The 18,635-nt window shown below is 55.1% G+C and overlaps 8 protein-coding genes across 8 annotated transcripts; 6 read left to right on the forward strand and 2 right to left on the reverse strand.

The window, feature by feature from the left end:
* On the reverse strand, positions 1–573 carry COCSADRAFT_244495 (uncharacterized protein). Its single transcript, XM_007705701.1, has one exon. It carries the CDS (start codon positions 561–563, stop codon positions 252–254), a length of 312 nt encoding a protein of 103 aa, XP_007703891.1. The 5' UTR covers positions 564–573; the 3' UTR covers positions 1–251.
* A 214-nt stretch (positions 574–787) lies between these two features.
* COCSADRAFT_40215 (glycosyltransferase family 8 protein) lies at positions 788–3,500 on the forward strand. Its single transcript, XM_007705449.1, has 5 exons — positions 788–1,157; positions 1,216–1,942; positions 2,084–2,114; positions 2,163–2,850; positions 2,942–3,500. The coding sequence occupies exons 1-5, from the start codon at positions 1,125–1,127 to the stop codon at positions 3,116–3,118; spliced, it is 1,656 nt and encodes a 551-aa protein (XP_007703639.1). The 5' UTR covers positions 788–1,124; the 3' UTR covers positions 3,119–3,500.
* Positions 3,501–4,017: 517 nt separating this feature from the next.
* On the forward strand, positions 4,018–5,524 carry COCSADRAFT_98899 (uncharacterized protein; the record flags this gene model as incomplete). The annotated part of the gene is made up of 2 exons (XM_007705702.1): positions 4,018–4,146; positions 4,223–5,524. The coding sequence occupies 2 exons, from the start codon at positions 4,018–4,020 to the stop codon at positions 5,522–5,524; spliced, it is 1,431 nt and encodes a 476-aa protein (XP_007703892.1).
* Positions 5,525–5,748: 224 nt separating this feature from the next.
* Positions 5,749–6,928, forward strand: COCSADRAFT_40218 (uncharacterized protein). Its single transcript, XM_007705450.1, has one exon. It carries the CDS (start codon positions 5,819–5,821, stop codon positions 6,479–6,481), a length of 663 nt encoding a protein of 220 aa, XP_007703640.1. The 5' UTR covers positions 5,749–5,818; the 3' UTR covers positions 6,482–6,928.
* Positions 6,929–7,907: 979 nt separating this feature from the next.
* COCSADRAFT_98851 (uncharacterized protein) lies at positions 7,908–8,311 on the forward strand (the record flags this gene model as incomplete). Its single annotated transcript, XM_007705703.1, has 2 exons — positions 7,908–8,116; positions 8,236–8,311. 2 exons carry the CDS (start codon positions 7,908–7,910, stop codon positions 8,309–8,311), a joined length of 285 nt encoding a protein of 94 aa, XP_007703893.1.
* A 161-nt stretch (positions 8,312–8,472) lies between these two features.
* COCSADRAFT_125585 (uncharacterized protein) lies at positions 8,473–10,057 on the reverse strand. Its single transcript, XM_007705704.1, has 2 exons — positions 9,503–10,057; positions 8,473–9,432 (listed from the first exon to the last, which is right to left on the reverse strand). Exons 1-2 carry the CDS (start codon positions 9,819–9,821, stop codon positions 8,711–8,713), a joined length of 1,041 nt encoding a protein of 346 aa, XP_007703894.1. The 5' UTR covers positions 9,822–10,057; the 3' UTR covers positions 8,473–8,710.
* An 88-nt stretch (positions 10,058–10,145) lies between these two features.
* COCSADRAFT_40220 (uncharacterized protein) lies at positions 10,146–10,886 on the forward strand. The gene is made up of 4 exons (XM_007705451.1): positions 10,146–10,264; positions 10,327–10,369; positions 10,473–10,508; positions 10,589–10,886. Exons 1-4 carry the CDS (start codon positions 10,241–10,243, stop codon positions 10,672–10,674), a joined length of 189 nt encoding a protein of 62 aa, XP_007703641.1. The 5' UTR covers positions 10,146–10,240; the 3' UTR covers positions 10,675–10,886.
* Positions 10,887–14,033: 3,147 nt separating this feature from the next.
* On the forward strand, positions 14,034–18,629 carry COCSADRAFT_163903 (uncharacterized protein; the record flags this gene model as incomplete). The annotated part of the gene is made up of 1 exon (XM_007705705.1): positions 14,034–18,629. One exon carries the CDS (start codon positions 14,034–14,036, stop codon positions 18,627–18,629), a length of 4,596 nt encoding a protein of 1,531 aa, XP_007703895.1.
* Positions 18,630–18,635: the final 6 nt, after the last annotated feature.

Below are 18,635 nucleotides of genomic sequence, written 5' to 3' on the forward strand. Positions count from 1 at the left end.
TAGTGGACGGACGGGGAGACTGCATGGTTGAGTGCATGCGGTCATCGATCGGAGCTAGGACGCTCGCTAATCGTTGAGTGGTGTAACAAACCAATCGGCCGTACTTTTCCCTGTGCCGGACACGATGAAGAGACATGATCAAGGTGAAGGAATCGACTGTGCTGCACACAGCGGCAGCAGGACTCGTATGTCCGGGGCTGGCATGCTTAGCGGGGAAGGGTTCAGGGAAGGGGTTCAAAAAAAGCAGGGTCTCAATTCTTCGTCAACGAAACACGCTGGGTCATGGCGGAGCAGCGGGATGGTGGGCAGGTCTCGAGAAAAAGAAAGGGCATAAGCGTGGGCGTGGGCGTGGGCATGACACAGGCAGAGGTTGCTTTGGCTGCTCGAGGCGGTGAAGGCCAGCTCGCACGGGCGTTCCCCAGTGTGGGAGGGCGATGCGGAGACGATGGGCGCAGGGCTGAGTTTAGAGCAGGAGCATGCGAACTCGGGGGGGTGATGTCTGGATGAGATGCATTAGCAGAGGGGTTAGTCGGTAGATGACATGTACCTGTGTACATGAACATATGCACAGTACACTAGACGAACAGCACGACAGGACGATGGAGGCAGGGCTGGGTCACGGGACGGACGCACGATGATGGCAGCAACGGGTAGGTGGCGCGCTTGTGCCGTCACTGGTCACTGGTCATGTTCGTCGACGGAAGAGGTCCAGGGTGGGCAGTGGCCCGAGCTCCCAACGCCCGCTTGCTTGGGCTGTCGTCTGCTGTGACATGGCAATCTCCCAACAGATAGCCCTCGCACGCTTGGACTTCGCAAATAGAGCCCTCTCAATAATCGCTTTTGCCCTGTCGTGACGCTTCAATCGAGGGCGCAACGTCTCTGCCAAACATAAAAAAATTTCGTGCTGTCGTGTCACTGCTGCTGTCGCGCGGCACCCTCGCGCCTTCTGTCTGGATACATTACTGCGGGGAAACAAAAACAGCAACGCCCTTGCCTCGAAGCCATCCATCTGCAGCTAGACTCTCTGACGTGGAGACCACGGACAACTGTACATCTACTACCCCTCGGTCGCCTCGACTGAACGCTCCTTCACTCCAATTTTCAATTTTCATCTCTTTGCAACCATGGCTGAATCGCTGGAAGATGTGTACATCACGGTAGGCCTTCTTGCCCGCTCAATTGCATCCATTGCAGCCTGACTAACATGCCCCACAGCTCCTCATGAGCGACTCGTACCTGCCGGGTGCAGCAGTCCTGGCCCATTCCTTGCGAGATGCCGGAACCACGAAGAAGTTGGCCGTGCTCGTCACCCCCGAGACGCTCTCTGAGGAGACCGTCGAAGAACTCAAGGTGCTGTACGACTATGTGATTCCAGTGGAGCGTATACGCACTGCCAATACTGCCAATCTCTACTTGATGGGGCGTCCTGACCTAGCATATACTTTCACCAAGATTGCACTATGGAAACAGACTCAATTCCGCAAGCTAGTATATCTCGACGCCGATGTCGTTGCCCTACGTGCTCTGGACGAGCTGTTCGACATTGAGGCCTCGTTTGCTGCCGCCCCAGACATTGGCTGGCCAGATGCCTTCAACAGCGGTGTCATGGTCATCAAGCCAGACCTGAGTGTATACGAGGCTCTGCAGGCCATGGCAGCCGCTGGCGAGAGCTTCGACGGCGCAGACCAAGGCTTACTCAACCAGTATTTCGAGCACCGTCCCTGGCAGCGTCTCAAGTTCACCTACAACTGTACCCCGAATGCCGAGTACCAGTGGGAGCCCGCATACCGTCACTACAAGCACGAAATTGCCGCCGTTCACTTCATCGGCAAGAACAAGCCTTGGTCTGGCAACCATCCTGGTGGCAGTGGTGTATACGGAGAGCTGGTGGCACGATGGTGGGCAGTACACCAGAAGCATTTTGGCGATGGACAGAGAGCTGGTGAGACACATGGCACGCTAAGTGGAGCCATTAACTCTTCCTCTTTTGTCCCTTCCCCTGCAGAAGCTTCTTCTGTCCCCACCGAGTCACCCATAAATGATACTGAAAATGAAGTGCAAAATATTGACCAAGTTGATGTAGGAAATCTCGCGAACCCCTGGGACCCAACCAAGTATGTACCTGCACCTTGAATTCATACCCCTCATGCTAACATTCATAGGTCTGGCCCCCCATCCCAATCGAAGCCCGAAGCCGCCAACTTCCCGAACCAGACTTATGGTTTCAGCGACGACCCTTCACTTTTCAGAGCCCCAAGTGCCTATCCAGATGCTCCCAAGGACATGTGGTACCAAGTACCAGAGAATAAGCCAGAACCTGCTAACCTGCCTCCTCCCATCTTTCCATGGGAGCAGGCCGCCGACAGACCCCAGCCGACGCGTGTCTTTGCCGAAGACCGGTCGCCAGAACCCACTCCTGCTGTCGAGTTACCGACGCATCCCTTTTCGACTACCCACTTCGAAGGCGATGACAAGACGGCATCTGAGGGTGCCAAGAAGGAACCTTCACCTGAAAGGCCCTCGGGCCAGCAGTGGCAGTCTACCGCCGGCAATGCATGGGATAACGTGCCAGGTATCGACAACTATGTGCGCGCCGTATCCGACCTCAATGGGCAGCGTGGTAAGAATGCGGCTCTCCAGAAGACGACGGGTACAGACGACATCGGCTCGCCCACAATTGAGCGAGGTCGTCGCGAGAGCCTCATCCTCACCGACTTCCCTTCTGCTGTCGAGCGACCGAGCCTTCCTGTGACACCAGCCCCTGTCCGCCGTCCCATGTTCTGGGGTGATGAGAAGAACAAGACGGGTGAACTGCCTTCTGCGACAGGTGTGCCTGACCAGACCGAATGGGTGAGTCAACAATGAGTTATTCTTTGTGTTCACTCTCCGGATTGCTTCAACGACGACACGATATGACAAGAACTAACTTTGACGTACGAAGAATCCTGAGGAGAAGCTTGACCAGTTACAACGCTCATCCCTCATTGAATTTGAGCACCTCAAGAAGGATGAACACCCTGACCTGCCACTCCGCGAACTGCCAGAGCACTCTGTCGGGGATGCTGCAAAGGGACCTGACGGCGGTGACGTCCCGGTAGGCGAGCAGGTCAAGGTCTGAGGAAGGATGGTCATCTCACCTACTTTTGGCGATGACAGCCCCTCAGTCAAGACTAAGGGGTATGTTGTCAGTCCAACCAAAATTACAGAGTAAAAATGTCAGGGTCCGGACGAGTACGATGAGCGGATTGGAGGTTTTCATCACTTTCATTTACCAGACGATGCGATGAAGTCATATACCTTATGTTGTTGTTCGCTGTCATGGATTTTATCACGATTCTACACTTAGCCTTGCTGGCATTGCTGTTCTCTTCTGTCCTTGATTGGCGAGCTCACATCAGCATTTGCATCTGGATTGACTAGCGATTAGCTTGCTTTACTCGTCGTCATAACAATCAGCATTCGCATGAGCGTCGCTTTTCTTATCGTATACGACCCCGCTTGTTGACGAAAAAATTGCTGCTCTCTTTGCAAGGATCTAGAGTTAACATGGAGAGATAGCCGCTGGTGACGCCGTCTATACAGAGTACCACGTAGGTATGCATGTATGATACGCTCGGATGCAGGGTTTGCGGCACATGCATGGCATATGCATGCACGCCCCGACGGTGGGTCCGCACTAAAGAGCTTGACTTTAGCTGGCGTCTGTGCCGTTTGGTGTGTCCTCTCCCTTGGTCCCATGGCCCAGCTAGGTCATCCAAAATGCCCCGCTTGCCCCTCCCTCCGCTCGCGCCTCGGTTTGCTGCCCTCACACAACCACCTGCCCGAATAAAACTCCAACCAATCCGTAGACCGCGAATAAGCGACAATCTAACTCGCAGGCGTTTCTTCTGTCCCTCGCAGCCTTTTTGTTCATCATCATCGACTGGCTTTATTGCAACACCTAGACGCGTTGCTCATTCCATCCCCAAACGCATACCCAACGCCGACTGGCCCTATCTGTACCACGGATTCGACAAGATGGCGCACCTAGACCCCTACTTCAAGCAGGTCGATGATTTGCAAAACACCTTCATCGAGAGGCTGAGGGAGGCGGTGGCCATCCCCAGTATCAGTTCTGAGGACCAGAGGAGGCCTGACGTGGTCAAGGTATGTATGTCAGCTGTTGATAAGCCTGTCACAGCACGTGCGAGCTTTCTGAACATTGCATCTGACCGTGTTCTAGATGGGACACTGGCTCGCCGACCAGATCAAGGCTCTTGGTGGCACTGTCGAGCTCCGTGAGCTAGGAAAGCAGCCTGGTCGTGAGCACCTCGACCTCCCGCCCTGCCTATTGGGTCGCTATGGAAACGACCCCAAGAAGCTCAACGTCCTCGTCTACGGTCACTACGATGTACAGCCCGCAAACAAGTCGGATGGATGGGCGACGGATCCCTTTACACTCAGCATCGACGACAAGGGCCGCATGTTTGGACGTGGCAGCACTGATGACAAGGGCCCAGTTCTTGGATGGCTCAACGCAATTGAGGCTCATCAGAAGGCTGGCGTAGAGCTGCCTGTCAACCTGGTCATGTGCTTCGAGGGTATGGAGGAGAATGGATCTGAAGGACTTGACGACACCATCCGCGCAGAGGCCAAGAAGTTTTTCAAGGATGTAGATGTCGTCTGCATTTCGGACAACTACTGGCTCGGTACTGAGAAGCCTTGCTTGACCTATGGTGTTCGTGGCTGCAACTACTACCAGATTGAGATTTCTGGTCCTGGCCAGGATCTTCACTCTGGTGTCTACGGCGGCATGACTCACGAGCCCATGACTGACTTGGTGCGCATCATGAACTCGCTTGTTGATCCGGATGGCAAGATTCTCATCAAGGGTATCGATGAGCTGGTTGCCCCGCTTACCGACGAGGAGGCCGCGCTTTACCCACCAATTGCCTTTACCATGGACGGCCTGAAGGAGTCACTAGGTGGTGCCGTCACGATTCACGACAAGAAGGAGGATGCACTTATGTCAAAGATGCGATACCCCTCACTATCCCTTCACGGCATCGAGGGTGCGTTTTACTCTGAAGGAGCCAAGACTGTCATTCCAGCCAAGGTTATTGGCAAGTTCTCCATCCGAACAGTACCAAACATGGAGATTGACCCAGTGACGAAGCTGGTTGAGAAGCACATTAACGACGAGTTTGCCAAACTGAAGTCGAAGAACATGATGAAGTTTAGCGTCGTGCACTGCGGAAAGTGGTGGGTAGAGGACCCCAACCACCCCAACTACACTGCTGCCGCAAAGGCTGTTGAGCGTGTGTTTGGTGTGAAGCCTGACATGACGAGGGAGGGTGGAAGTATTCCCGTCACATTGACCTTCCAAGAGGAGCTTGGCAAGAATGTCCTGTTGCTGCCAATGGGTAGCTCAACTGATGCAGCCCACTCAATCAATGAGAAGCTCGACAAGAGGAACTACATTGAGGGCACTAAGCTGTTGGGTGCCTACCTGCATTACGTTGCAGGCGAGATGAAGCGTGATTAGACGGATGACAGTCGCAACTCATTGTAGGATTTTCTGGATGAGATATATTGAGTTGGAGATAGCACATGAATAAATAAAAAATATACCCTTTTCATACAGGTGCCTCTGTTAAAGCGTGGTTGACAAGCGCACCACTGCATTGCACAAGTGCGGTGCAGCTTTGACCAACCACATCGGGGCGGAACAACGAAAAAAGTTCGGCCTTGAGCCTCACCATCCAACGACCCCATCAACCCCATCTTGTGCATCGCCGGGCCACACCACACCCCAAGGTCCAATTGCACAACCAACATAATGGCAACATGTAAACCACTCCTCCGGGTCTGTCCATCGACCCTCCAACCCGCATCCCTCCTGCCACGGACCCAACAACGCTTCGAATCCACAACCCGGCGACACAGAAAACTACTCGCGCTCCCCGCCGCACCATCCTACACACCAGACACGTCGTCGCCAACTCTAATCTTCAACCCCCCTTCCTCAGCGCCCAGCATCCACCACACCCCGCTAAAATTCCTCCCCCAAACCGACAAGCGCCGCAATCTCTACGCCAGCGCCCACCAACAACTAGCCCGCACCGCCCTCTCCACCCGCACCTCCCCCATCGCTTCCCCCGGAACACCCCTTCAAAGTTCCAGCTACCTTCCCCCAAAACCCTCCACCTCCCTCCCACCTCCTGTACGGCAACCGTATGAAAAACAATACCACCTCACCGAAAAGGAAGTGACCGAAATACGGCGTCTGCGCGCCCAAGACCCGGATACGTGGACGCGAGTTAAACTTGCGGAGAGGTTTGGGTGCAGTCAGTTTTTCGTGGGGTTGGTTGCGAAGAATGCAGGGAAGGCGGAAAGGGTGGCTAGGGAGCAGGAGGGGATGAGGGAGAAGTGGGGAACAAGAAGGAGGGAGGCGAGAGAGGATAGGGGGAGGCGGAGGGTGGCATGGGGGAGGGACGAGTAGATTATGAGAAGGAAGGAGGGGGAGGAGGGGAATTAGGAAGAAAAAGACATGTTTGAGAGGGCTTTTTACATCTTCTATGGTTTTGATGGAGATGGAGGCTGAGACGGAGATATGTATGAGGTCTATTCGACCCAAGGGAGAAAGAAGTTATACGACCATTACAACGAAGGAAAATTTACCTAGAATCAAACCGTTCTCCCTTACTTCTTCTTCTTCTTCTCAGCTGTCTCCACACCTTGGTCATTGATTTTAATTAAGAACCCCCTTCCTTCTCCTCCCCCTCCAGTACCTCCTTCTTGCACACCACCACCAACCCTCCACCCCTCACACCATCCCCCGCTAACAACCCCCCACCTCTCCCCCTTCTCCTTTTCCATCTCCTCCACACTTGATCCCGCGCCAAACTTCTTCACCTCGACTTTCCGCAGCACAACCCGCGTTTCGCCTACATCCCTGCCCCACGTCGGCATCGCAGGACGCAAGTACCTTGCGCTCATCGAGCGACTGGTTGTTACGAGTGCGCAGGAAAGTAACTTTGAGAGATTGAGGAGGCGGAAGGTTAGTGTTGCGGATGCGGATGCGGGGGTAGATGTAAGGGGGAGGGTGGGGAGGAGGGCGTCGGTGTCTTCGAGGATTAGGGAGTGGATGCTTCGATGTGTGCTGTGGTGTGCGGTTGGGTTGAAGAGGTAGGTGGGTAAGGAGCGGAGGGTGGAGATTAAGGCGGGAAAAGTTGGGGGATGGAAGATGTGGAGGTGCGACAATGCGCTGCGTACCATTTCTTTTAAAGCAGAAGGTGAGGGAGCTGGGTGTAGAGTCGAAGAGAAGATCTGGATGAGGGTTGAGGCTAGGAGGGGGATACTGAAGTGGTGTAAGGGATCGATGAGGATTATTGCGTTTGAGGAGGTGGGGGCGGAGAGGGCGGTCGCGATGATGAGGGTTACCAAAGAGGTTTTTCCGGAGCCGGAGGGTTGGTGAGAGGTTGGTGGGGAGACGAGGGAGAGGATTGGGGGGGAAGGAGAGGGGGGAAGGAGGGAGGAGAGGAGTGGGATGGAGAAGTAGGTGCTGGGAATGTTAGTTCGAGTTGGTGACGAAGAAGGGGGGATTTTCGTTTAGAGAGAAAACGGACCTTTGGTTGGTGGTGCTTGGATGGATTAGACGGAGGGATTTGAGTACCTAATTTCTCGTGTTAGGAATATTGATTCATGTTGTGTATGTTTTTTGTTGTTGTAGTGATGATATCTACGTACCGAGTTCAAATCCGTAACTTGAACATCTGCCAGCGACTTCTCACCGAATCTCCTCGCCTCGTCTCCGTTCATCGTCTTCTTCCTTCTTCCTACAACCTCCTCTTTTTTTCTAGTCCTTATCTTTCAATCCTCGATTCTCTCTTGACACCACTCACAACATTTCCTGTAGTTGAAACACAATGGCACCACCTGTTTCCGCGATTCCGGTCTCAGAACTGGAAATGCAGCTGAATACGCTTCCGTCGGGTCGAGCGCGGAATCCACCAATTGCGCTAAGCGAGTGCGCGCTGAAAGAGCTTGTGCAGTACAAGTGCAATGTACAGCCTGCAGAGAAACAAGGGGGCGTGCCGAGTGTGGTGTGTGAGCCTGTTGTGCGGATGCTAAGAAGGTGAGTGGTGTGCGAGATGTTTGTTGAAAGAGCTTGGCAGCTTGATCAGTGGTAACGGGAGAGATGGACAGATGATTTTTTTCCGTTAGAAGCTGCATACAATGCTAACAGTCTCTTAGATGTCAAGGAGGACTTAGTGTCGAGACGACTGCTTGGGAGGGATGGAAGGCAAGACAGAAAGGCGCGAACAGCTAGATGCGAGCGAGTTGCCACACCATCATGCATAAAGCCTTTTCGATAATCCTAAATACATACAGATACGTCTAATTGGAAATCACAAGACATCGATTAACCACTATCATTCACGGTGAATAACACAAAATAATGAATACGTAATCAATTGATAAATAATAAGACGACGCATCAATGGCCCTCGATGCCGCTCCCATGGGACAAGCAACTATAGTACAACGTCCCACAAGAAAGTGAACAAAAAACGTGATCAACGCCGGTGAAATGCCCCAAACGTGCCTTCATATCTCCAAGGCGGGAATGCCCGAATACCCAAACGCCTCGCTACCAAAATGCTTTCAAGATGCTTTTTCTTTCTTTCTCACAATGTGCTACTGCTTAGAGCCGACGTGATGACAGGTATTAAACGCCGCTCCCGAATTTTCTCCAGTATTTGCGCTCGTAGTTGACGTGGACGCCTTCTTCCAAATTGACATTACGATCAGTTGTGGGCTGCCGTGTTGGGGCATTATGTGATGTATTCCAACCATCATCCTCATCCAGATCCATCTGTGCTTGTCGTCGCTCCTCGTCCTTTTCGCGCTGGTGCTCCTCGTTCAACAAATCTGTCATAGCTGCTTGCCATAGCTTGTCGCTCTCTTTCATGCGTTTACTTCGCTTCCGCTTGCCCACATTCTGCTTCTGGACGCCCGCTTTTTGTGCTGCCATGAGCTTTCTAAGACTCTGTTCGGCCAAGATGCCCTCTTCTGTTGCCTTTTCCCGAATCTTTCGCGGATCGTGTTCACGGTTGGTGAAGACTGGTGTCGCAGAATATGTGTGCTTGGAAGGGAAGCCAGGAAAGTGTTTTGGGATATAAGGGCGCGTCTCCTTGTCTGCCTTGCCCGACAACTCGGGGCCTAACAAGGACTCGGTGTCCGGAGGTGGGGCTTCTGGGGGCACGGGAGGTGCAAAGTAGGGCTGTAGTAGCGATGGAGGGATTTCACCAGTATCAAAATGTTGGTCAAGGGGTGCAGATCCGCGAAGACCCGAAGATGCAAGCGCGTATATCCAGTCGTGTGCCACTGTTTCGGTGCGGCGCGAACTGGTCATGGACTTGTGCACTTGGCTTAGAAAGTGGCTCATGTCTGGGTCAGGTCAGTCTGAGAAACTCTAATGGGCTGTGCAGCCAGCTGGCGTCGCAAGGTGAAGCCATACAGGAATCAACCAGCGCCCGGAACTGCTCCAGCGCGTCCGGGCGCGCACCCTCGAATCCCATGCTCTTGCATTGTATCGCTATTGCGCGCCGCAATTGCTGGTCGAAAAAGTCCTTGCTTTCACCAAAGCTATCAAACTCGGCGCTGACAGGGTCGACAATGTGCTGGACTGGCTGCGTGTGGTGCAGTGCATGCACGACTCGCCGCTTCCTCTGCTGCGGCTCCCCATGTGTTGGCGCGTTGTCCGCCACATGCGCTCGCTTCATGCCTGCGGTTGCGCCCTCGCTGCTGGCGCTGGGAGAGAGTATGATGCCTGGCATATGCTGCTGGTGGTCCCGGGTTTGGTGTTTGGGGGGGAGGGGGGGTTGGTGATGTCGCAGGCCGGATGCGTGTACGCGAGGATGGTAAAGTTATCGGTCGATGGGCGCGCAGTCGAGCGTGAGAGATGGCATGGACTGCAAGAGCATGCACCTGCGATTAAACCGGACGTGAATGTGCGAGAGATTCGGCGATCGATCGATGTTATTGTTCCTTCACTTTGTTTGCTGGCGTCGTGCTTGAGTCGGAAGCTCTGAGAGCGCAGGGCGCTAGGCCACTTTGCCTTACGTCAGCAGCAGCAGCAGCAGTAGTTCTCCGTCGAACCACCACAACTTCAGCATACCCGCAGACGACCTTCACCAGCTCCCGCAACCCGCACCCGCGTCCCGAAACTCTCCACTCCCCCGAAACCGAATTCAAAATGGCCATCAAACCGATTACCGGCGTATGTGCTGCCATTGAGTGTCTTGGGCAGCAGCGGGCAGGAGGCTAATGATTGGATTGCAGATGCTCAAACGACAGATCGTGCTCGATCTCTCTGTTGCCATGGGTGCGTAGAGCTCTTGCAGTGTGTGCGCGATAATTTCTGGGCCTTGAAACAGGCATATGGGGTTGCGCGCGGGTTTGGGGAGCTTGGCTAACAGTGAGGGCAGGTATTGGCGTTGTTGCCGGCTACGGCTGGTGGTACGGTACGTGATATCATCTTGGACTTGCAACCGCGAAGAGTGTTGCTGCAACGAAATTCACGACTCGATACTTACGTTCCAAGGCTACCACGTCCCCGCCGTTCGTCACCGTGACGCTTTCTACCAGAAGCTCGAGGACGAGCGCGCATCAGCTCTGGGCCAGAAATAGACGACTACCATGCGAACGTCGGCATGATGTCTTTGTCAATTAATCATCGGATGATGGAAAAGATGATGGCTGTGGATTGGGTGCATCCCAAGTAGAGTGGAGTCATAGAGCAAGCCAAATCAAACACGGTCAAACAGCCCTACACGTGTGTTGTTTGCGTGCAATCATATCTTCATATTACATCTTGTGTTTTTTTTTGGATGAAAGTGCAGCTTGTAACGCTTGTAGTGAATTCTATATGCTCACTGCCATCTTGGCAGGCCGATTGGACACATCAGGTTTATGTTTAAACTAATGATGTTGTCAGGCGTGATAAGAATGCGGGGCTGTATGGTATGGGTGGATGGCCAAATGAGAGAAGAGATTGGATTGGCATTCCAAAGGGCAGTCATGAACATGTGCAGGCATCAAGGGTGTTAGATTGCTACTACATCTGTTGTTGCTGACTGAGATTAGTCACATGACAAGTGCTGACATGAACATCAGGTTGGGCAGTGGAGCCTTCGGCAACATCCGAGGGCGGTGCATCCAAGAGGGCCAGGGAGTGGTTGCGCGATGAACAGTGATACGAGGTGTATGAGGAGACTTGTACTGAAGCAGGGTGCAAAGCAAGAATGGATTGGCGCAGTTGGCATCGGCATCCGCGACGGGCCGGGAAGCAGTGAAGTGATGGCGGTGGATGGTTTATGGTACTCTACTCTGAAGGAGGCGTGACGTGGGCGGTGGGCGGTGGGCGGTGGGCAAGGAGGCATGACGCGATATGCAAGCATGGAAACAGGTACATGTGTGTGTGTGTACACTTACAGGGCGATTCGCACTGGGGCAGAGATGGCGAGGGCGTCTGATGACCGTGGGGGTGTGAAGCAGCGGTGGCCGAGCAGGAAACGTGTCGGGCAAGGCATGCGATTGGCTGCATGGCTGGCTTGGTTCGTTCCCTGGCGATCACGACCAACCCATGGTGGTGGTGGCTGCAGGGGAGCGAAGGCACTGGCCGCCAAGGATCGACGTGAACCCAAAGTGTGGGCAGGCCAGGCAGGATTCAGCAGCCATTTGCACACGTGGATCGAACGAAGCTGACGATGGAAGGGCAGGCGTGCTGACAATGAGCAGCAGAAGTGGCAAGGGGCATGCAAAAAGCAACATCAGGGGGGAGTGGTTATCGACGTCGAACTGGGAACCAGAGGCGAGTGCTTTGACAGCGGCCTTGCTGGCTCGGAACGGGGGGGTGGATTCCTGGCGTGCGGCGTCCTAGCGTTAGATGCTAGTCCTTCACCATGCGCTAGGGCAACGGGTAGTCGATCTAAGAGGCAGATTGAGGGTGGGCGTGAAGAAGACGCGAGATGCGACGTTTCTGTGTTTGAGCAAGGAAGGCAGGGGAGGGGGGGATGCGAGAGTATGTGTGGTTTTGTGTTGGGCGAAACGGAGGCGCTGTAAGGGCGGGCATGGAGGCCACGTGGTGGAGAGGGAGAAGGGCAGCAAGGGGGGAAGAAGAGGGTGCAGCGGGTGGCGGAAGCAGCGACGGTGATTTGTGAGGGAAGGTGGTGGTGATGAGGGAGGGTACTTGACTTGGGAGTCGACTTGGGAGATTAGTAGAACGACTGGGCTGGGGTCCAGGTCATTTCAGCGGTGCGAGGTAAGCAGATTGGACTTTTGCCCTGATCACCGGCCGAGCGAGGAGCGGGGCGTGTGTGGGCTTTTGCGCATCGTCGACGCCATGGGGCGCGGGCGGGCCATTGACACTGGGGTTTTGATCACAGCAGAGGGTGAAACGCAGATGGACGGGCGTCGACACAAGGGCAGCACAGGCAGCTCTGAGTTGCAGCAGTTGTAAAACAAGAGGCAAACCTAGTAGAATGGGCGCGGGTGCAAGCGCGTGAGCAGCACGAGGGCAGTTTGGTGGCTGCGGAAGAGTTGGTGGGGACTGCGAGGCGCTACTAGTCGGCCTGTCCAGGGCCCGCGCCTGTCGCCTTTCCGCTGGGAGGCTTGCCCGGAGGCTGCCCAGAGGCCCAGATGGCTTGCTGCTGCTGGCTGTCAGTCAGTCACTCCGTCAGGTGTGCAGACACAGATGGCGACCAGGGTCACGCTGGTGACTCGGTGCGTTGCGTGGGTGCGTCGTGAATAGACGGGCGGACGGCCGTTGGGCTGGCGCTGCACTGCTCCCCGCTGTGCCCGCTGTGTGGGCGAGTGTGTGGTAAGCAGGTACTTGTATACACGATATACCATGTACGCATGTACATACATAACATACATACATATGTACGTACACTACACACACACACACATGGCCATACTTGCAGACACATGTACTGGCGCTGCAGTCATGGCCGTCGCTCTGCTGCGGCGGCGAGACGGGACGCTAAGCCGCTTCGGGCGCAATACAGGCATCGCTGAGCGTTAGAAGACGGGGGGGACTGGCTAGTACGCATAGCGATCCCTGCAGGCAGGTGCGACGGCGCCGGGCGCACTTGCTCTGTGCATGCCCTGCACCTGCCTGCTCAGCCAGCACGCCCGACTGCTGCCATTGTTGGTGCTTGCTGCTGCTGGTACTGTTGTCGCTGCTGCTGCTGCTGCTGCTGTTGCTGTGCTACTGCCACTTCGTCGCCAACCATAGCACCTTGACGAAACTCGGAGAACCGCCGTTGCCTGCCTGCCTGCCTGCCTGCCTGCGACGCGTCCTCGTCCTCGTCCTCTGCCTTGCCCTGCCCTACTCTTCCTCTCTCCTCTCCTCACCTCTCTACTCCCACACCACCACTATTTCCCTCCCTTCCCCCGCTGTATCACTGCCCTCTTTCGTCTGCATCGACGCGCACCCCCCGGCCTCTGCCACCGCACACAATCTAGGCGCCTTAGGCTTGGATGCTGCGACTGCTGCGACTGCTGCTGCGCTAACGCCGCCGTCGATCACACACCAACGAGCCGCAGCTGGCGAGCTGTCGACTTACTGCTGCTGCTGCCGCCGCTGTGCCCTTGCCCTTGCCCTTGCCCTTCACCCTTCACCCAAGCCTCACTCGTCGTGTTGGCTGCATGCTGGCCCTGCTCTCACCCATCCTCCTCTGCCCCCACAGTCTGCCTGCTCTCGTCCACGCACACACACACTCTCTCTCTCACAACCTAACCCACATCGACTACCCTCTCTCCTCCCTCAGGCCTGTCATCTTCACCGCCCGCCCGTGGTGCCTCTCACTCGCCTACTCGACGCCCGTGCCCATCCCGCCGCCTGCCGTCTGCCGCATCACTCGTCCGCGTCCTGCATGAGTGTTGCTCTTCTCTACACCTCTGCGGCACCGCACCGCCGTGTCTAGAGCTCACCGCACCGCCTGCCTGCCAGCTAGCGCGTCCCTAACCCTTTGCGCGTCGCCATGAACAACCCAAACATGCAACAGAACGGCATGCAGCAGGGTCGCGCCACCGCCGGCATTCACCACTTTGTCCAGCACTATCGCGTCCAGCAACAACAGGGCAAGATCCCAACAGGATGGCAGCAGACGACGTCGCCCGACGAGCGCGGCCAGCTCGCTCTGCAGTTCTTCACCCAGTACCGCCTCCTCAAGCCCGATATCCCAGAGGTCGAGTCGATGCGAGCCGCCCTCCAGTTTGAAACGCAAAACTTCATGTCCGCCGCTTCCAAGGAACAGTACCTCTCGCAAATCAAGCAGAAACTCATCGTCATGACGACCGCACGGCAACAGCAGCTGCAGCGCCTCCAGGGCGGCATGCCAAACAACATGAACAACGCCATGAACGGCATGACTCCAGCCCAGATGAACATGATGAATCAGATGGGTCAGCAAGGCGCGCGCCAGCCCCAACCACAACAGTTCAACCCAGCATTTCCAAACGCTCAGCTTCAGCGCCCCATGCAAGTTTCTCCTGTCCCCATGACACAAGGCCAGTCCTCCATGGGTGTCAACGGAGCCAACCCTGTCAACATGGCTCAAGGTCAAAACGCCCAGCAACCAAACATGCAACCCAATCAGCAGCAAACACGACAGGAACAGTTAATTATCAATCAGTTTGCGAAAAAGTTGATGGATACTTGCAAAGAGGAGGTTCGCGTCAAGTTTGAGAACGATGTCCGTGCCTGGCCTGAAGACAAGAAGCAGCAGTTACTCAACCAAGGAATCAACCCCCTCTTCCTCCGCTTTCGTCAGCACGCTGAGATGCTCTACCGAAGGGGCGCGCTGAATCAGCCCGCAGCTGGCCAGAATAATGTCGCCATGCAGGGAACACCTCAGCAGAACCGCATGCAGGGACAGCAGATGAATATGAATCAGCGCCAAGCCAATCAGGATTTCGATTTCACTGAAATTGCCAATCGGCAAATGGAGGCCATGCGAAGCCAGGACCAAGGTACAACTGTAGTACCTGCGAGCAACAACCCAAACAACGGTGGGCAAATGGGTGGATTTCAAGGTCAGAATCCGCAGCCTGGCCAAGCTCCAAATGCCATGGCACAGCGCCAGGCAGAAGCATTTCACCGCCAGGCACAAGCACAGCAAGCACAACAAGCACATGCTCAAGCTCAGGTGCAGGCGCGATTAGAACAACAGCGCCAACAGCAAGTAGCTCAAGCAGCGCGTAATCAGCAGAATCAATTGCTGCAAGGCCAGATTGGCGGCTTGAACCTCTCGCAGGGCACCCAGCAGCCCAGTCCTGCCATGCCTATGCTGAACCGACCAATGCCTCCACCAGGTCAACCAGGCCCTCCAGGAACGCCGCAGCAACGTCCACCCCAAGCTCATGTCCCTATTATGACACCGCAGCCTGGGCAGACGGATCCAAACCTGACTGAGCTCATGCGGCAAGCGCAGCAAAGAGCTGCTGCTGTCCAGCAGGCCAACCAACAACCACTGACTGATCAAGTCCGCATGAGCATGATGCCCCCTGACCTGGATGCCTCTGTAAAGCAACAGCTACTCAAGGTGCCAGAGCACCAGTTCCGCGTCATCCTCCAGAGCTACATGATGAATCTGCGCAGGAATAACGGCGGTATGCCCAACGGAGCATTCCCAACTGGACAGCCGAATGGAGGCCAGCCAAACATGGCCTTCAACCAGCAACAGCAGCAGCAGCAGCAGCAACAACAGCAACAACTCCAGCCTGGCGTTGCTGGTCAAATGCTTGGCGGACCTAACATGCAGGCTATGGTTCGACCTGGTATGAATCTCGCACAGCCACCACCTGGTACTGGTCCTCAAAATCCCATGGGTGCCCAGCGCGGTCCTATGCCGAACCAGCAACAACGTGTTGCTGCTGCATCCAACCTGCTCCGTGCCAATCCTGGAATTATACATACCACCGATCCTAAGCCATTCCCTCCCAACGTGCTAAACGCGCAAATTCGACAGAGCCTTCCACCAGACGTCAGAACTTGGCAACAGCTCAAAGCCTGGGCTAGTCAGAACCCTGCTTTAGTGCCTGGTGTCGACGGTCAAAAGTTACTCATGTTGCAAGTTCTACACTTCCAAGATATGGTCAGGCAGTCGAATGGCGTCGCTGGCGTCCATCCGACACCACAGCCTGGCCAGGGACTCGTCCCGCCAGGTCAGATCAACCCGAATCAAGGCCCTGTCAGGACACCTCAGCAGCAGCCGAATATACAGAACATGGCGGCACTTCAGGTCACTCCTCAAGAGTTGCAGCAGTTCCGCGCAAGGATGGTTGGTCAGCCACAAGCCAACCTGCCAGACGACCAACTGCGCGGCCTTATGATCTCCATGAGGATGAAGAACCTTCAACAGCAGAGACAACAGCAGCAGCAATCCGCCATGCTCAACCAACAAGCTCAACGTAACCAAGCCCAACCTGCCGTCCCCATGGGTGCGCAGCAACAACCACAGCATCAGCCCAACCGACCACCTGCGGCGCAACCGCAAACACAAGCGACACCCCAGCCCAAACCAGCGATGAAGCCACAGCAAGCACAACCCACACAGTCGCTTCCTAACAATAATGCCAATAACAACAATACTGTGAACAAGGGTACGAAGAGGTCACATGAGGACACAATGGAGTCTGGTAATGAGACGACTCCACAAGCTCTCCCTATGGCGTCTTCAAAATCTCAGCCTGGTCTTAACCTCACGCAAGAGCAAATGTCTAAGCTTACCCCCGCACAACACGCGCAGTACAGAGCGCAGTTGCTGAAAGCCCAGGATGCATCCAACAACAAGATGCAACAACAGCGCGGCGGCATGCTCAATTCTGAGGAGCTTCGGCAGAGAATGAGTGATCCTGCACGCATCCGGCAGTTTAAGCAAATGATGGAGGAGGTGGAGAAGAGTATACCCGCGAAGCAGCCAATCGCACTGCCACCGGCAGCACGTACCGCTCTACAGAAATCGCTAAAGGAACAGTTCCAACGCCTAAAGCAGTCGGACCAAGCACTTCGCATCTTCCATGCCTCGTACGATACCAACGAGCCCGAACCAGTCATTCGTCAAATCATGCGATCGCGCGCGCTTTTGTTTAAGCAAATCAACGAGGCCGATGGCACTCTGCATCCTCAGGTGACACTGACAATCGAAGAATTTAAGAATCATTTGAGCACGATATTTAAGTTTGTCATCAAGATTCAGGAGAAGGTTAAGCAACAAACACAGGGTCAGGGCCCAGCTGCCCAGCAATCCCAGCCTCAGGGTTCGAATGCCTCGCCTGCCCAACTTAATGCTGCAAATCTGAAGATCGTAGAACAACAAAACCGCAACCAAAAGGCCCCGTCCGCCCCTACGACCGACCGACCACCGTTCGCCATTGGCGCCGACCCCGGCCATGGAGCCGCGCATTACTTTGAGGGAGCAAGACCAGTCACGAACCTCGTGTTACCTGAAAAGAAGCGTGCGAAGCTCGAAGCAGGCAGCCAATCATCGACACCTGCTGCCAGGGCCTCTCCTCACATCAGCTCAGGCAACTCGCCTGAACTCAGGAGGCAGCCAGCGCCTGACAAGCAAGTACCACAACGACCGACATTCCGATGCAACGATACGACGTGTGAATACTCTGTACGGGGCTTTGATACCCAGGCCGAACTCGACTTGCACAGCCAAATACACGCAAAGGTCGAAAACCCGATGCAGTTCGCTCTCGACTCCATGGCTGAATACCTCGACATTGACCAAAAGACTGGCGAAGCGAAGACGGACCCTAATGCCTCCAAGTCGACGCCAAAGGCAGCCCCAGCTACCCTGCGAGCACCGCCGCAAAACATCAAGACTGAGCAAACTCCTGGTGCTTTGCAGAACGCTGCTACACCTGTCGGACAAACAGCAACAGCCTCGGCCATGGCGCGCGTGCCCACACAGACTGGGATCAAGGACTCGCCGTCGTCTAATCTACTGAAGACGCCGCAAACTATGACTAAGGTGACTACTCCTGGCTCAGGTGCGCGAGGCAAGGCCACGCCAGTCAGCATTCCCAAGTCTGTACCAAAGGAGCAGCAAGTGGCAGCGTCGGAACCAGCGGCAAAGGAAGAGGAGCAACAGCAACAGCCACTGCTGCCCATGTCGCTTCTCGATTGTTCGTACGAAGATACGTTTGCAGCTCTGGATGCGAATGGGCCTTTTACCGTGCTTGATCTTAAGGATGAGGACAACGCCTGGGCGCTTCGGTCTCGGCCTGCCTCACCGTCAACTACGCCCGAGTCGTCTTCCAAGGACACGCCGTCTACGAGGCAATCGGATATTTCGGAGAATGACAACCTTGTCATTAGCATTGATCTTAAGGATGCGGACATGCCTGACGCCTGGGCCGTCGGCATGTACGGCGACGCACTTCCGGTGGACCTGCAACTATCGGAAGACTTGCAAAACCTCGGCGTCATGCTTCCTCCCATGGACAGCGAGGATATGATGTTATTTCCCGACTATGGAAATGGAACGATGATGGATCTCGACATGCTCGAGAAGACTATGGATAGTATGGGCGGAACACTCGATGCACCTATTGTAGGTGTATGATTTTTG

This window comes from Bipolaris sorokiniana (assembly GCF_000338995.1).
Source record: "Bipolaris sorokiniana ND90Pr unplaced genomic scaffold COCSAscaffold_14, whole genome shotgun sequence".
NCBI classification, from domain to species: domain Eukaryota; kingdom Fungi; phylum Ascomycota; class Dothideomycetes; order Pleosporales; family Pleosporaceae; genus Bipolaris; species Bipolaris sorokiniana.

Bases quoted from the DNA above. Each gene is read 5' to 3' on its own strand.
- COCSADRAFT_40215 (XM_007705449.1), top strand. From the start codon at position 1,125: ATGGCTGAATCGCTGGAAGATGTGTACATCACG. The intron at 1,943-2,083 runs GTGAGACACATG...AAGTTGATGTAG, and splicing joins TGGCGATGGACAGAGAGCTG to GAAATCTCGCGAACCCCTGG. The intron at 2,115-2,162 runs GTATGTACCTGC...TAACATTCATAG, and splicing joins AACCCCTGGGACCCAACCAA to GTCTGGCCCCCCATCCCAAT.
- COCSADRAFT_40218 (XM_007705450.1), top strand. From the start codon at position 5,819: ATGGCAACATGTAAACCACTCCTCCGGGTCTGTCCATCGACCCTCCAA.
- COCSADRAFT_125585 (XM_007705704.1), bottom strand. From the start codon at position 9,821: ATGCCAGGCATCATACTCTCTCCCAGCGCCAGCAGCGAGGGCGCAACC. The intron at 9,433-9,502 runs GTATGGCTTCAC...GACCTGACCCAG, and splicing joins CCGGGCGCTGGTTGATTCCT to ACATGAGCCACTTTCTAAGC.
- COCSADRAFT_40220 (XM_007705451.1), top strand. From the start codon at position 10,241: ATGGCCATCAAACCGATTACCGGC. The intron at 10,370-10,472 runs GTGCGTAGAGCT...CAGTGAGGGCAG, and splicing joins CGATCTCTCTGTTGCCATGG to GTATTGGCGTTGTTGCCGGC. The intron at 10,509-10,588 runs GTACGTGATATC...TTACGTTCCAAG, and splicing joins CGGCTACGGCTGGTGGTACG to GCTACCACGTCCCCGCCGTT.
- COCSADRAFT_244495 (XM_007705701.1), bottom strand. From the start codon at position 563: ATGTTCATGTACACAGGTACATGTCATCTACCGACTAACCCCTCTGCT.